The sequence below is a fragment of the Schistocerca cancellata genome, chromosome 2 (assembly GCF_023864275.1).
Source record: "Schistocerca cancellata isolate TAMUIC-IGC-003103 chromosome 2, iqSchCanc2.1, whole genome shotgun sequence".
NCBI classification, from domain to species: Eukaryota; Metazoa; Arthropoda; class Insecta; order Orthoptera; family Acrididae; genus Schistocerca; species Schistocerca cancellata.
This window is the reverse complement of record NC_064627.1, coordinates 699,636,299-699,653,182: the sequence shown is the minus strand read 5'-3', so window position 1 is coordinate 699,653,182 and position 16,884 is coordinate 699,636,299. Positions and strand designations below refer to the sequence as shown.

At 40.6% G+C, this 16,884-nt stretch overlaps 1 protein-coding gene across 2 annotated transcripts in view; it reads right to left on the bottom strand.

Moving 5' to 3' along the window:
* LOC126162478 (ATP-binding cassette sub-family C member 4-like) overlaps nt 1-16,884 on the bottom strand; it is a 290,715-nt gene that overhangs the window by 59,542 nt on the left and 214,289 nt on the right. For both annotated transcript variants that reach the window (XM_049919019.1, XM_049919020.1), the window contains 2 exons: nt 13,719-13,920; nt 4,365-4,590 (listed from right to left, as the gene is read on the bottom strand). In XM_049919019.1, the coding sequence (XP_049774976.1) occupies nt 4,365-4,590; nt 13,719-13,920 (428 nt within the window). The remainder of the gene's footprint in view (nt 1-4,364; nt 4,591-13,718; nt 13,921-16,884) is intronic.

Here is a 16,884-nt window from a genome sequence, read left to right as displayed (position 1 = left end):
GTGAAATTTAAAATTTCAACTGGACACCTGCCAGTTATGTTCAGGTGAGCCATCGAAGTCTTAGATGACACACCTGAAGATAACTGCCATCGAAATCTTCTATGGCTCACCTGAAGATAACTGGCAGGTGTCCAGTTGAAATATCGTGGAGTAAAGTTTACGACGACCGGCTGCAATCCCGAAATCTCTTCGAACAGGTGAAGGAGTGTTGTAAAAAGTGTAAAACTAACATAGCAGGCTGAATGTGGTCCTTATCAGGACTGTTAAGAAAGGAGAAGAAGAATTCCGTTACATACTGCATGACAGTAAATATGTTATGTATTGCGGGGTATATGACATGTAAGTAGGATCTGCACCAATAACACTATATCTTACCACAGCAAAACTGTAATTCCCATCACATTGGTATTTGAATACGTACATTACGAAACTTTTTACTGTCTAAAGGGCAATTCTGTACTTTTGCCTTACGAAGTATGGCGAGTTTTGCTTATTCTCTCTCTGTCACAAAATGAACTGAAATGTGCGTAGTGCATAAAGCCTTAGAAATATGCCAGTCTTCAATAATTGATGCATTGTATTGATAATAAATCCCCGTCCTGCCGTGTAGATTCAAATTTTCCATGGTTGGGCAAATACTAGGATGATTCCTATGAACCGGATATACTAATATATCTTTCTTTGCTCATTCGATGTGCTTACTGCATCATTTTCCCGTATTAACACGTACTGAAAAAGACAAGGCGCTAGATAGTAAAGCGCCATACAATGCCCCTCCCCTTCAAAATAGCGTTTGATTTTAGAGAGAAAAACATAAGCTCACAGAGTGGCGACAGAGAAAGTTAGGCAAGATCTCTATCGCAGCTGGGTTCACTAAGATGGCATATTACAGTTCAAATTCCCGTCCGGTCGTTCCAGGTGAGAATATCTTTGGTTTTCTCCTAAATCTCATAGGCGATACTTTCAACCAAGATGGGTCGACTCCTGCTGCCGTCATTGTCTAATCCGAGCCAACTCTCTCTGTCTAAGGCTCTCTGTGGCGAATGAATGTGTAACTAAGATTCGTTTCTTTTTTCCAGAGGTAGCTGGTTCGAATGGCGTCAACCAAAAATTCTTGGCAATAGTATTTGGACCATATTTGGAGGATATGGGTACTGTAGAGTTCTTGAGCTCTAAATCGAGCACATTTGTCCTGGGTCAAATTCCAGCTGTGTGCATGGTGTCGTATTCACCACAGACAATCATACGATTTGGCTGAATGTCTCAAACATTGTGTCTTCAGCGTCATAATCATTAGCAAGCTGTACATTCACTAGACATGCCGATATGGACTCTTCGTAGGAGGCAAATATCTGATTGTAACTTATACTACAAAGTTTACATCGCACCATATCTAGAAGCGAATTAAACACTATCAAATGGTTCAAATGGCTCTGAGAACTATGGGACTCAACTTCTGAGGTCATTAGTCCCCTAGACCTTAGAACTAGTTAAACCTAACTAACCTAAGGACATCACACACATCCATGCCCGAGGCAGGATTCGAACCTGTGACCGTAGCGGTCTCGCGGTTCCAGACTGCAGCGCCAGAACCGCACGGCCACTTCGGCCGGCTAAACACTATCAGCGGGAAGGTGTATGACATGTAGTTTCAAATGTACGAACATAAAAATACGAGTGCACACCATATGACTAGCGTTACTCTCATCTGCAAATGACAGATAAAAACCGTTTGAATAAAATTAAAATTAATGTTATATGAGTATTTTCTTGTCGCCTATCGTGTAGGTTTGTAAAGTATCCATTAAGGATAAAAAGAGAGCCAAGAGAGGTCTCCTAGTGAAGTGTGACGCCCGCCAAATTACAACGTCGCCGGCCAGTGGCTATTTTTTTGCTGACGACGTGGGTGACGAAACTTCGGCGTCCGATCTGCTACACAGTGATAATTGGCTTCACCTTGGGAACGGCAAACACCGCGTTACGTCACAATGCCTGCAATTACCCTTTCCCAATTGCGCTGCGCGCAACTCAAGTTTTGTTTCCTTCCGAGTCAATTATCGACGAGGCGTCGGTCTTAAACGCCGTCGTGGCTTTTATAGCCCCTATATTGCCATTGTCCGCGATTTCCCAGGATATTATGTGAACAATAATTCTGTACCTGCTGAACCATGTCTGCAGTACTGATATTCCGAGAATTACACCACCCTCTGGTAACTGCCACGCAATTGCATAACCTCTTGAACTGGTAGAGCTCGATGTGGTGCTGGGAAATCCGAGAACAGAGAATTTCTCGATTCCATGTTGTCGGTGTTCTAGAGAACTGACGTATTCGAACACCACATCCAAGAACTAGGCCCCTCGGTCCACGTTCTGGGTCGGCTTGCATCGCGAGTACACGAGATCAGAACGATAACGGTTTTTACTTCTGCTCGTGGTAATTCTCAGTTCTCGAATGTGTACTCGTCTCCATTTACTTCCAGCTGCCTCTGACTACGTGGAATTCGGACAACAGCTTTCACTTGTTCACATGTTACACAAAATAGTGCGTCAAACTTCGAAATGTATTTAAAAATAATATAGGATCTTTAAAACTTTATATTTACATTAAGATAAACTCACGGCATTTTGCAAAACAGCCCCACTAATTTTCAGACCTTATTACGAAACCACAAGAGGATAAATTACTTTGAAACAACTTATGCTGAAAGACTGCATTACAAGGAAAACAGTATAAGCCAAAAATATGTCTTCTTATGCGGAGAGTAAAGTGGAATCTAAAACAGTACAGGATTTACTTCATTTACATAAAATTACTTCGCAAGTACAGCCGACTGCTTGACTGAAGCTTATGGTGCCCTTAGCAGCAATCGAGATCTCATTCGCTTTCTCGTTTCTCGAATGTAAGATGTATCCCTTTGGTTCTCGAGGACAGAGTTCTCGATTCCTTGAATTTTCACTTCTGTCGATCACTGACACATCGTTATGCCTTACATAGCAACATAACGAAAGCATTGTTATTATTATTATTCTTTTTTGTCAGAATACGGTGACATCTGAAATGGCTCTGAGCACTATGGGACTCAACTGCTGAGGTCATTAGTCCCCTAGAACTTAGAACTAGTTAAACCTAACTAACCTAAGGACATCACAAACATCCATGCCCGAGGCAGGATTCGAACCTGCGACCGTCGCGGTCCTGCGGTTCCAGACTGCAACGCCTTTAACCGCACGGCCACTTCGACCGGCGGTGACATCTGAAACTCGACGACTATAGCAGTGATCCAGCAGATACATAAAATCCCAAATAGCATTACTTTGTATATAAACTGCTTGTCGTGGTATTTTTAAGTTCCTCTTTCAACAATTATTTGCAGTCAGGGACCTAAGTGGTGCTTGCAGAAAAGTACAATTCAAAGAAAAATGCAATTTCAGTCGTAACTACGGATGTGTGGTCTATTCTAATACGTAAAATGACACTCTTATTGCGGAGAAGGAACTTGGGATGATTTAGGATAGGAAACACTTTTTTTCCTTGTGCTTAGTTTGTCAGTTAAAAGCTTAGATGTGGAAGAAAACATCCTTAATTATTTACAAGTAATACACTTCTAGATCCTTCTCCTGTTTTTCTATTTACAGTTCTTGTCTGACAGTATTAGAAGAGATTTGAAAATTCGACAACTGTAAATATTACACAGCTTGATTTAGGTTAATGTATCATACTATGAAATGCTGCTTATTTGTTGAACGCCAGAAACAGATCACTGTCTTGGATTTAACCTGGATGCTTAAGGAAGTCAGTCAGACCGAATGAGATTACTCACGGATTAATACACTGGATTCCAACTTAGGGAGCCCTGGAGTTTTTCCATGGTTTCCCTAAATCGCTTAATGAAAACATGGAACCGTTCATTAAAGAAGCACTCCGACGAGTTCCTACCCAATCTGTTTCCATAGATCTCGTCGTCGATCTGACGTTAAATAATAAGTCTCTCCCTTTCGATATCGACAGTGTAGTGTCAAAGGAATCTTCTTGGAATTCGCCTTAAGCGATTTAGAGAAACCACGGGGGTGTTGAAACCTGTTCGGTGAATACAGTGTGATAACCACTGCAACAACTCGCTGCATCTTGTCGTTTTTGGGACAATCTGATTCATCTTCAAATGGGAATGTTTCACGAGTCAATAAAGGATACGAGCTGTGTGTCAAAATATAACCTTAACAATTTAAGAAGACATTTCACCTGAAGATAATCCAAATCGGTCAGAAAGTATTAATGGGACAAAACGCAGCAATTGGTTTCCGTTTTAATTCAGTTTAAACTACCCACTTACAAGATGAAGCACAAGTACGTACTACGTACATACCTTGTATAGGGATGGTGATCATGAAGATGAAGCAGAAGCCGATGATGGCGGCGATGCCGACGTAGCGCCAGAGGCAGTAGGTGACGATGGGCACCTGGATGACGGAGATCCACATCCAGTGCAAATACTGCGGGCACAGGTCGAACCGGCTCACGTCGTTCGACATGAGGTTCACGATCTGGCCCGTCGCCGTCTGATCCATTGAGGCCCTACTCAGCCGCAACACCTGTGCAACGGAAAACCTTTACATTAGTAAATTTACACTCCGTGTCTTCATGCTGCCAAACTGATATATTTTACGACAAGATAAGTGGTGGGAACTGTGAAAGAAAAATAAAATACTCGATAAATAATGGTCTCCACATGATTCCACAGACAGACAGGGAAGTTTTTTAATAATGAAGGAAAACTGTTGTTACAACAGTCGTTATTTGGACATATTTGATGACTTACAGGAATTAAAACTAATGAGGGCAGACATGAAACTTCTTGTGGAAAGACGAGGCCCACTAAACCCTTCTTGGAGGTGGAAAAGCATACACTTTAAAAGTGTACTACGTCATTATCCAAACTTTTGACACAACACTAAGATAGGAAGACACATTAGATAGTAACGGAGCGTAGACAAGGAAGTGATTAGAGAAGCACTAGCTGAGATGGTGAAGAAGTGAAGGAGGAATGGTCGCAGCTTTATTAGTAAAACCATCCAGGAATTCGCCCAGAAAACCTGTACATAATGGCTGGGCGATAATTTGAACTCTGCATCTACACCATAATCTGTAAACCACCATAAGGTGCATGGTTGTGGATACTTTGCGCCACTACTGTTCATTGCTAATTATTGGATCTATTTTATGCAAAAAATTGTATTTTCAAAGGCGGAACCTATATCCCATATCTTTAACTTCAAACACGGAAGGAAGACAAGAGGTGCAAATTCAAAAGATGATATTCATTCCCGTTCCACTAGCAAATGGATCAAGGGGGAACCGACTGTCTGTATGACTCCGTACGAGCGCTTAGTTCTCTCATCTTCGTGGTCCTGAGGCGAAATGTACATTGCTGGCAATGGAATCGTTCTGCAGTCAGCTGCAAATGCCGGTTTCTAAATTTTCTCAGCAGTGTTTCGCGAAAAGAACGTCGTGTTCCCACCAGAGGTCACATTTGATTTCACGAAGCAGCTCCGTAACACTCGCGAGTTTATCGAACCTACCGGTAACAAATATATGAGGATGGTTCTGAAATGCATCGATGTGTTCCTTTAATGCGACTTGGTGGGGGTCCCAAACACTCGAATAGCGCTCAAGAATGGGTCGCGCTAGTGTTACGTACGCGATTTTCTTTAATTTCGCCAATAAATCGAAGCTGACCATTTCCCTTCCTACAAACTCTCCTAATTGCCGCGCCAGCTCGCTCGTCCTTCACTCAACTGAAACGAAAGGATAATTATCTTAGCAAGAAGAAAGGAAATGCCATCTACTTACGTGCGGTCTTTGGAAACCACTTCGTGTTATTTGCTGTGTGGTTCTTGACTTCTTTTGTTGTTAGCTTTTCTTTTACTTCTCGTTCACCCTGTATAGAGACTAGTACATAAATTTTTGCTGGGCACAGTTTGTTACCACTGCTGTGTATCCTGAATATCGAAACGTCAATGGGGCAATTTAAAGAGGAATTCAGACTAGAAATGAAATTGTTCAATAGTCCGCAGACGATATTTTCTGTAACTATAAAATGGTGGCGACCAACTGCTTCAGACCGCTTTCGAGTTGAGAATAAACACAATGAAACCAACAAAGAGTAACAGAAAAGAGAATAAAGTGTCCTGACTGTTAGAACTTGGTAAGATAAACAAAGGCGAGCGATTACTGCTTTCATGGAAGAGATATCATTCGAGAGACAACATCTAAACGGAGCAGTTTAGTACAAGCATAGAAGGCAGTTTTCCAACAGAAGATACCTACTGACATTAAACACTGACTTAGAACTGAGGAAGAATATTCTGCGGCATTGCAACGCATGGAGGTGAAATATGGACAGTTAACTACAGCAGAATAAGCTGCAACTAACTGAATTGCAATGCTACAGAGACATGCTGCAAATTAAGTGGAAAGTTAAAACTAACAAATTAATAGGTAGTTAGAACAGATTACAAAGACACTGGGTATCCCATCCTCGTCTCGTTAGTGTGGTAGTGGGAGAAACAATGGAGAGGCGATAAAGACAAGGCAAAAGCAGCGCCGATAATTGAAGACATTAGGTTTAACACAATGTGTAGACTTGTAAAGAGGTGACACAGGCTAAAATGCAGAAGAACGGAAAATCAAAGATGAGTTATTGATAAAAGAGAGATAAAGCATTCAGACAGAACCGTACACATCTGTAGGTTCTACTCATGTGCACATATCAGGATGAGACAAAAGTCTTTCAACTTTAAGAGAATCATTAACCAATATCGAGACTTCGGACGTGACTATCGGACGCAGGTGGAGCTGTAGTCGGCATGAGACGAAGCTGTTCTTCGCTATTTACATCAGTGGTATACAGGGTGTTACAAAAAGGTACGGCCAAACTTTCAGGAAACATGCCTCACACACAAATAAAGAAAAGATGTTATGTGGACATGTGTCCGGAAGCGCTTAATTTCCATGTTAGAGCTCATTTTAGTTTCGTCAGTATGTACTCCAACGTGATCAAATTGTAAATTTTCACAATCAACATGTATGGGCTGACGAGAATCCGCACACAATTGTGCAATCACGTCATCAACACAGATTTTCTGTGAACATTTGGGCAGGCGTTGTTGGTGATGTCTTGATTGGGCTCCATGTTCTTCCACCTACGCTCAATGGAGCACGTTATCATGATTTCATACGGCATACTCTACCTGTGCTGCTAGAACATGTGCCTTTACAAGTACGACACAACATGTGGTTCATGCACGATGGAGCTCCTGCACATTTCAGTCGAAGTGTTCGTACGCTTCTCAACAACAGATTCGGTGACCGACGGATTGGTAAACGCGGACCAATTCCATGGCCTCCACGCTCTCCTGACCTCAACCCTCTTGACTTTCATTTATGGGGGCATTTGAAAGCTCTTGTCTACGCAGCCCCGGTACCAAATGTAGAGACTTTTCGTGCTCGTATTGTGGACGGCTGTGATACAATACGCCATTCTCCAGGGCTGCATCAGCGCATCAGGGACTCCATGCGACGGAGGGTGGATGCATGTATCCTCGCTAACGGAGGACATTTTGAACATTTCCTGTAACAAAGTGTTTGAAGTCACGCTGGTACGTTCTGTTGCTGTGTGTTTCCATTCCATGATTAATGTGATTTGAAGAGAAGTAATAAAATGAGCTCTAACATGGAAAGTAAGCGTTTCCGGACACATGTCCACATAACATATTTTCTTTCTTTGTGTGTGAGGAATGTTTCCTGAAAGTTTGGCCGTACCTTTTTGTAACACCCTGTATACTAATGGTTCAAATGGCTCTGAGCACTATGGGACTTAACTTCTGAGGTCATCAGTCCCCTAGAACTTAGAACTACTTAAACCTAACTAACCTAAGGACATCACATACATCCATGCCCGAGGCAGGATTCGAACCTGCGACCGTAGCGGTCTCGCTGTTCCAGACTGTAGCGCCTAGAACCGCTTGGCCACTCCGGCGTATATACTAATGAAATGATATGTAATGCATATTACATGTTGTGTGTAGTTCAGCTTGATGATGACATGAATTTTCACTCAAAGTTTTTTCTTCTTTTTCTTAATGATTTCTGGTGCATAATAGTTTGGGTTAAGAATTAGAATTGCGACTGGTCAGTAAACGTACAATATCTATTCCGTTTCTTTTTTCTCCAAGAATTTATTAATCCAGAAAATCTATAAGTAGCAATCAATTGAGCTGATAGTACGGCAAAAATACATGTAAAATCTAACACCTTCAAGCTTTTATTTTACTTTCAGGTATATCCTTACATTTTTTCCGGGCTGTTTACGGTATATAGGTACTATGCTTGGAGACCAGAAGGCAGTTTCAAATAAAAGACACTTGAAGAAACAAGCGACGGTTTTACACCAGGTAGTTTCATTCAGGTTCTGAAATATATCTTATGTTGCATTTTCTCAAACGTTGTCCTGATGTGATCCTGCTAACGAAATACCTCCATCCAACTTAACATGTCAGCAGAGCTATCTCCGCCTTCCTGGCCTTCTATCAGAAAAAAATATGTTTTGAACACTGTTGCTCCCAAGAGTTTCCAAAGCGAACGTGCACTGCCGCTCACAAATTTCCCAAGCTATCCTCTGTCTGCACGTTTCCCACAAAGCTAATAAACTTTCAACACACGCGAGGACCAAATTACAGGAAATGGCGCTCTCACCATGTAATTCAGAAAATTGTTTGTGGGGTTTCCGGTGTTTTTATATCGTATTTAGAAACATGGTTGTTTTCTGTCAACACTGTAATGTTCCATAAAAGTATCTTGCAAAATGACCGTTACAAATTGCAAAACAGACAAGCTGCAAGTTCTAATTCACTGAGAATCTGTGAGAATGGTTCTTCGACGTACAGTATTTTTATGTCACTTCCATACCTTACTTCTTGGTCCGCTTCCTATGTGAGTCGCTATAATAATAATAAAGACGAGGTTATGTTTAATTTTATGATCAAAAAATATGTCACATGTGGATATAATCTACTTACGGAACCTGTCTTACAAATTCATCTTATTCGTTCCTCCGTTCTTCATAGAGTGGAAAGTTCTAAGTAATTGTGGATTTCTCTGTAGAGTCATAGTTGTGCTACGAAGTCACCTCAACACAAAAATTTGTTCTTTCGCGTACAATATTTGCATTGCTGGGACTCCAAAACGCATCAGATATGGCCTAAAAAGGTCTAAATCACTGCAGGTATCTTAGTACATAAAAAAGGCATTAAAAGATATGCAGCTCTTCACTGGTCAAAGGTCATTTTGACAAAAATGGTTAAGATAATTGGTTGTTGCTTGCAACTTACTATTTCTGTGCTCTCTCTCTCTCTCTCTCTCTCTCTCTCTAACACACGCACACGCACGCACACACACACACACACACACACACACACACAACTTGTGTATCGGTAGCGTCTGCGGTCATTTATAACTACGAATTCAGAACGTATTTGGATATTGTAATCATTGTTATAAGTGGGAAGATATCTCAAGCCGTTCAAAATAAATTTTCCATGTAACGATTTTACTTTAACCCTAGCAATACCAAGGCACTTTCCATAACGTGTAGTACCTAGAGAGGGGTGGGGGGGGGGGGTTATGCCCACCACAAAAAAGAAAAGAAAAATTTCGGTAATTGTCGCGAACGTTTGCTAACAACATACGTACTTTACTGATGAGAAAGTAGGATCCAGAACCTGACAGTATCTTTTAGCACAATCTTAGCAACACCAACGCATTTTGCATAATGTGTACACCACAAAGAAATTTAAAAATATATAAATTTCGTTTACTGTCGTTGACTTTCACGTACAACTTACTTTTTAGATACATAGATGTGTAAGAAGGGCCGTGAACCTGAAAATATGAGTATGACATTTGTTGTGAAAAGTCACATCCACTACCAAGAATTCAATTTTTGAGTTAAATTTTATAGAAAACCTTAAAACACTTACGGAATAATTACAAACAATAAATACTTTTTCAAAATTTAAAAATATGAACTACAAGACTAGATCGCGATTTTTCAAAGCGTGGGTAGGAAGTATTCCCACCCTCCTCCCCTCCTGGTATTTCGATGGTTAATCGGTAGTGTTTTTAGGCAACAGAATCTGAACCTGTGTAATATTGTTCCTCTAGGAACTTTCTTGGACGACACTGAATATGCAGCAGATGTTCTGTACGTCCAGCAAACATTCGCACACTTTACGTTCGCACGCTTTCTTATAGGATAACAGTAGACGCAGATAGTTGGGGTGCACTAATTCCACCTTATATTGCCAAATCCAGTTATTAACATGCTGATCCCTTGGAGGTAGCGGAATGAAGGCCAGCAAAAAAGTAGAAGATGATTGTCTCTGCCTTACAATCAGGTATAAGTATGCGACGAAATTATTTGTTCTTGTAAGAAGGAAATCAGAGGACAGCATTGAATAATTATTGATTATGTACCACAGCCTCATCGTTTATAAATAGAAAAGGAAAGATTTTATCATATGGATTTCGGCGACCACTACCGTGTAGCCTGTAATTTGTTTTAGTTTCTTTTTTAAAACATTCAATACAGACTAGCAAAAAGCATCATTATTTCGCCCCAAAGTACTTACAAACACCATAGAACCGGGTTTGATTCATCATCCGGCACACTGTTTTCAAGAGAGGTTCAGTATTGTCTTGCCGCTGGTGAACTGAGGAAACATGCGAATGTCACAAGGACCACTCTTGCTACTTTCAGTGTCGCCAAGCGAGGTGTAGCAATGGTTGAAATACTGAATTCGTATTCGGGATAAGAAGGCTTCAAATCCCTGTACAGTCACCCTTACCTACGTTTTCAGTTGTTTCCTCAAATTATTTAAAGCTAATGCTGAAGATCTATAATCTCCTCTGTTTCCTGATTTGGCGATGAAACCGATTAAGTCGGGAAACCGACAAGCAGATCTGTCCTGAAACGCGAATGCACTCGCTTCTTCTGTCTTCTAAAAACAAGTTTGCAGTGCAATGCAAAAGCTTTCGCGTAAATAACGAATACATTGTTATGCGTCGCTGATCTGGAGGCGTATCCGCTGTAATCCACAGCTGCCTTAGTTGCATCACTGCAGACATAATATACTGCTTTGCCGCGGACTGTTATCTCTTTAGCTAGAAAATTGGCGTCCTTGCTACTGGCGCCAGCAATTGCAAACCAGTATAGCAATCTGAAAGTTGAGAGTAGCTACAGTAAAGGTCAACCAGGCAGAACGGAAAAGTACGCACGTTACACACAGTCAGGAGCTGCGAGAAAGCTGAATAAAAAATTACAAAATGGCGAATGAGTAGCTCAATGAAATCGCTCGAGGCAACCGAAGTTTCTACAGTTACGTTTCAACCTGCAATTTAGATCATATGTGTGCAATTATTACGTAAGTCGTATCTGTACTGTCGAATTTGCTGTGACAAACAGCCCTTATCTTGCTCTGCTATTTTTACACGCAACGTTAAATATTTGGGAAATATTTGTTAGTCAGTTGCTAATTCGGTAATGTTTTTCTTGTAGATCAAACTGTGTTCCTTATTACGCATTATCAGTCGTTAGTACAATCCTGCGCTTCTTCACATACTTTTTTTCGGTTCAGTCCTACTTATACAGCCTTTATTCATTGTACTGTCCCATAGCATAATCTATTGCTAACGCCGTATGTCAGTTAACAAAGGGTTCTTGGTTTTCTGACCACATCAAGTGGGCATTTTAGTTTAACATCCTCATCGTTAGTAGCAGCTCCTAGGTTTCATCTAAACGTTACTCGTGATGGATCAAATGAAGATACTGAAACATTGACACCGAACTACAAACTGAATAACGAAAGTCTTTTATACAGTATTTTGAGGGCAGTGCACAAGTCTTAGTGGATTTTAATGTGCATGAACACCTTAGTATCCTGTACGAACACTGAAAACCACATTTTCTGTGCTACATATTAAGTACAAATTAGTCGCTTACACGAAAGCCAAATTGAAGAACTCAAGTATCTTCCTACAAGGGAGCGGTTTTAAATTTCTATGTCTGTCTTCAAACTATGGTTCTGTGGACTTAATTAACGTACAAAAAGCTGTTGCATGCATTTTATGTAAGAAGTAAGTACATAAAACACAAACTTTTCATCACATTAAGTACCGTCAAGTACCTACGGAAAAAAAGAAAGTTTGCTCAATGATACACAGCCACAGCTCTGAGAACTGAAATCGAGATGAACGTATGTTATTCGTCTCTGACTTGCATTACAGAAAATTCTATAAATGTGTCATAGGTTCATGCCGAGTTTCTGCTCATATTTTAGACTTTTTTAAAATTATCGACAGTGGAGTTTTTTTCTTTCCTGCGTTTTGTATAAGATTCAAAGGCAATACTCAATATTTTACGACAATTCTGTTGATTTTTGGAGAATTTCAGTAATCCTACCGCGATGTTGGAGGTGTTGTTATAGTAGTGTTTTCCTCTTAAATTCCATGATAACATTAGTAGAATTATTCAATCTGTATATTGAGCAAGCAATAAAGGAAACAACAGAAAAGTTCGGAGTAGGTATTAAAATCCATGGAGAAGAAATAAAAACTTTGAGGTTCGCCGATGACATTGTAATTCTGTCAGAGACAGCAAAGGACTTGGAAGAGCAGTTGAACGGAATGGACAGTGTCTTGAAAGGAGGATATAAGATGAACATCAACAAAAGCAAAACGAGGATAATGGCATGTAGTCGAATTAAATCGGGTGATGCTGAGGGAATTAGATTAGGGAATGAGACACTTAAAGTAGTAAAGGAGTTTTGCTATTTGGGGAACAAAATAACTGATGATGGTCGAAGTAGAGAGGATATAAAATGTAGACTGGCAATGGCAAGGAAAGCGTTTCTGACGAAGCGAAATTTGTTAACATCGAATATAGATTTAAGTGTCAGGAGGTCGTTTCTGAAAGTATTTGTATGGAGTGTAGCCGTGTATGGAAGTGAAACGTGGGCGATAAATAGTTTAGACAAGAAGAGAATAGAAGCTTTCGAAATGTGGTGCTACAGAAAAATGCTGAAGATTAGATGGGTAGACCACATAACTAATGAGGAGGTATTGAACAGAATTGGGGAGAAGAGGAGTTTGTGGCACAACTTGACTAAAAGAAGGGATTGGTTGGTAGGACATGTTCTGAGGCATCAAGGGATCACAAATTTAGTATTGGAGGGCAGCGTGGAGGGTAAAAATGGTAGAGGGAGACCAAGAGATGAATACACTAAGCAGATTCAGAAGGATGTAGGTTGCAGTAGGTACTGGGAGATGAAGAAGCTTGCACAGGATAGAGTAGCATGGAGAGCTGCATCAAACCAGTCTCAGGACTGAAGACCACAACAACAACAACAACATTAGTAGAATAAGACATGGTAGATAGTTTTATCGTGACGGCAACGCGAACTGGATTAAATTAATCCACCCTAATACCCAGTCGAATATTTTGACGTCGGTTAATGTTTTTATTCTGTGTTCTTCTTTTGTTGTTGGTTTTTGTAAAAGACATACAGCTTTAAAACTGCATGTTTTCTGAGATTTGCGTATTCTTTTGACGTCAAGAAATGCGATTCAGAACCATGTTGTACGTCAGAGAAGAGTGGTGACTGACCTTGCGGTAGAGCAGCGAGCAGCAAGCTATCCTGATGCGCATGCCGATACACGCGGTGCCCATGGTGTAGTGGTGCTGGAAGCAGATGAGGAAGTACACGGTGGCGATCATGCCGCCCGCGTAGTAGTACGCCTGTCTGATGTCCACGTTCCCCTCGGAGAAGTACTTGATCAGCTCTCCCAGCAGCAGAGGCTGCGCTATCCTGAAGCAAAATAACAAACATTCACATTCAGTCGCTTGACTGGATTTCTGCGTTACCGCACTGGCAAGGAGAAAATAATTTTCATACTATTGATAGGGCACATGAACATGAACATTGATGGTAGAGCGCAGATCCTATCTTGTGATATGTGTGACACTTACAAATTGGCGTGTGCTGGAGAGTTCCAGGAAGGGCGCCCAAAAGGGATACCTGGTATGAGAATTAGCCTAATTCAGTAGTGAGTCACCGTGTACGTGGTTTAGCAACTAGGCTTTGTCAGACTTGCCAATAAGGCAATCATCATATTCTTAACGAAACAAAATTGTAACATGTAAAAATACTCCACGAAAGTAAATGTTACGTGTTGTAAATAAAGAGGCGAAAAGTCCCATTATTACTAGATCAGTTCTGGGGAACATTAGCGTCAGAAGAATATCTTGGAGCGTCCATGGTTAGAGACCAGAACTGGAAGGATCACATAAAGCAACTTCTAGAAAAAGCAGTTGCGAGGCATATTCACTGGCCTTATCCTAAAGAAATGTAATCCACTTAAAAGAGAATGGTAGTTTACATAACACTCATTCGACTGATTCTTAAATATTGTAGGTGAACACGGGACATTGATAAGATAATAGTAACACTAGGGATACAGAAACAGCTAGTTAAGACTGTAATAGATGTCAGCGAGAAATCTGCCTGAACTGTAGTATGGCTTGGCTCTATGCATTTATTAAGTTAGTCTGAGGATCGAAAGTCAACAAAACGTGTGAGAAAATTCTGAAGATCTGTTTATAGAGAACAAAAAAAAAACTGGAAAAATCCCATTTTTCTAGTTGGCTAACCGTCTTATTCATAGTTTGTGGCGTTCTTACGGCAGTTTCTTTTTGTAATCTACATTAATTATCAGATGGCAGTAAATCTGGAATGTTGAGAATGACGGAAGCCTTATGAGATGTTTTATTTCCAATTTCATGAGTTTTCCAGCACCTATGGTCGTCTGGTACCGTGTTGTTGTGAGGGAGCAGTACCCAGGTAACTAAATGTAGTGTGTTCTATTCACTGTGTATGAACCATGATTTCGCTTTCCTTGAAATTCAGCCGTCTTGATAATGCTTGACCTTGCTTACTACGGTAGTATACTGGTGATTAAAAGTGTGCACTGTGAACCTAGTGTTCTTACCTTTCTTTGTCGTATAATAAACAAACATCAAGAGAAATAATGCTTCGATTAACGAGTATCAGAATGGGGAAGGTAACGCTCCGTTTCCAGAAGAAGCAGTCACATATTTACCTAAGGGGGAACGACAGCCTGACGGTCGAAAAATCTCGAAATTTTTTATAGTAGAATCCAAATGTATTTACATTGAAGAATTATTTACCAAAATAGTATGATGCGCTAACTCCAAAAAGTAACGATTCTGTGAGCGTTTGAAGCTAAGGAGGCATCGTCGTTATCGATACCATCGCCCCTATTTATACTGATTTGCGTGAACATGATTTGCTGGACTGTTGTTGGGCGGTTTTATTCAGAGTGTGAACGAAAGTTTCAATAGTCTCATTTGGAGATAAGCTCCAAAAATAACATCGAGCCGAAGCGAAATTGTCAACATTACTTCAAATTTGGCCATATGTCCGTTCAATGTAGGCCGTACTTCACTAACGCACGTGGCAAATTCCCTTCAAATCAAAATCGGCGACAAAATGCGAAGATTCTGTGAATATAGAGATGCCAGCGCCGATGCACTCAGCGACGAAAACAGCTTTGAGGACGAAAGTGACGGCTTATCAGTAGCAGAAAGCGGTCATCCACTGGCAGGGCCGATAGTTAAATGGACCAGGGATCAATGATTACCCGTAAGTTTCAAGCTTTGTCCCTTTTTATATGATAAATACCTCTCAAACCTTATACGCGTTTTTCTCAAAACCATGTTTTCTGCATGGTTGTCGTCGCCCACGCTACAATTTTCATCCGATATAAATGATTTTTGGTCTCCCTTGAAGCAAATTGAATTCTCTTCAGTTCATCGTAGTCCTCTTTTTGGCCAAAAAGAGGGGTCCAGAAATGACCTTTTTTTTCAAATATCTATAATTTCGCCAAATTTTTTTTTGCAAATCCCTACGATGAACTAAAATTACATATTTAAGAATCAGGGTGATACGTTTACTTCATGTTACAGATAACCACAACCGGAGTGACAGCGACAGCCATCGGTCTACCTCCTTTCACAGCTGCCTCCGGAAAATTCCAATTACACAGTGAAGATATCAATATTTTTAATAAAAAACAATAAAAACTTCAATGTATGGTTTATTCATCGCAGCAAACCCCATCTGTCTATAACATTCCAGTTGTTGTTGTTGTTGTGGTCTTCAGTCGTGAGACTGGTTTGATGCAGCTCTCCATGCTACTCTATCCTGTGCAAGCTTCTTCATCTCCCAGTACCTACTGCAACCTACATCCTTCTGAATCTGCTTAGTGTATTCATCTCTTGGTCTCCCTCTACGATTTTACCCTCCACGCTGCCCTCAAATACTAAATTGGTGATCCCTTGATGCCTCAGAAAATGTCCTACCAACCGATCCCTTCTTCTGGTCAAGTTGTGCCACAAACTTCTCCCCAATCCTATTCAATACTTCCTCATTAGTTACGTGATCTACCCATCTAATCTTCAGCATGCTTCTGTAGCACCACATTTCGAAAGCTTCTATTCTCTTCTTGTCTAAACTATTTGTCGTCCATGTTTCACTTCCATACATTGCTACACTCCATACAAGTACTTTCAGAAATGACTTCCTGACACTTAAATCTATACTCGATGTTAACAAATTTCTCTTCTTCAGAAACGCTTTCCTTGCCATTGCCAGTCTACATTTTATATCCTCTCTACTTCGACCATCATCAGTTATTTTGCTCCGCAAATAGCAAAACTCCTTTACTACTTTAAGTGTCTCATTTCCTAATCT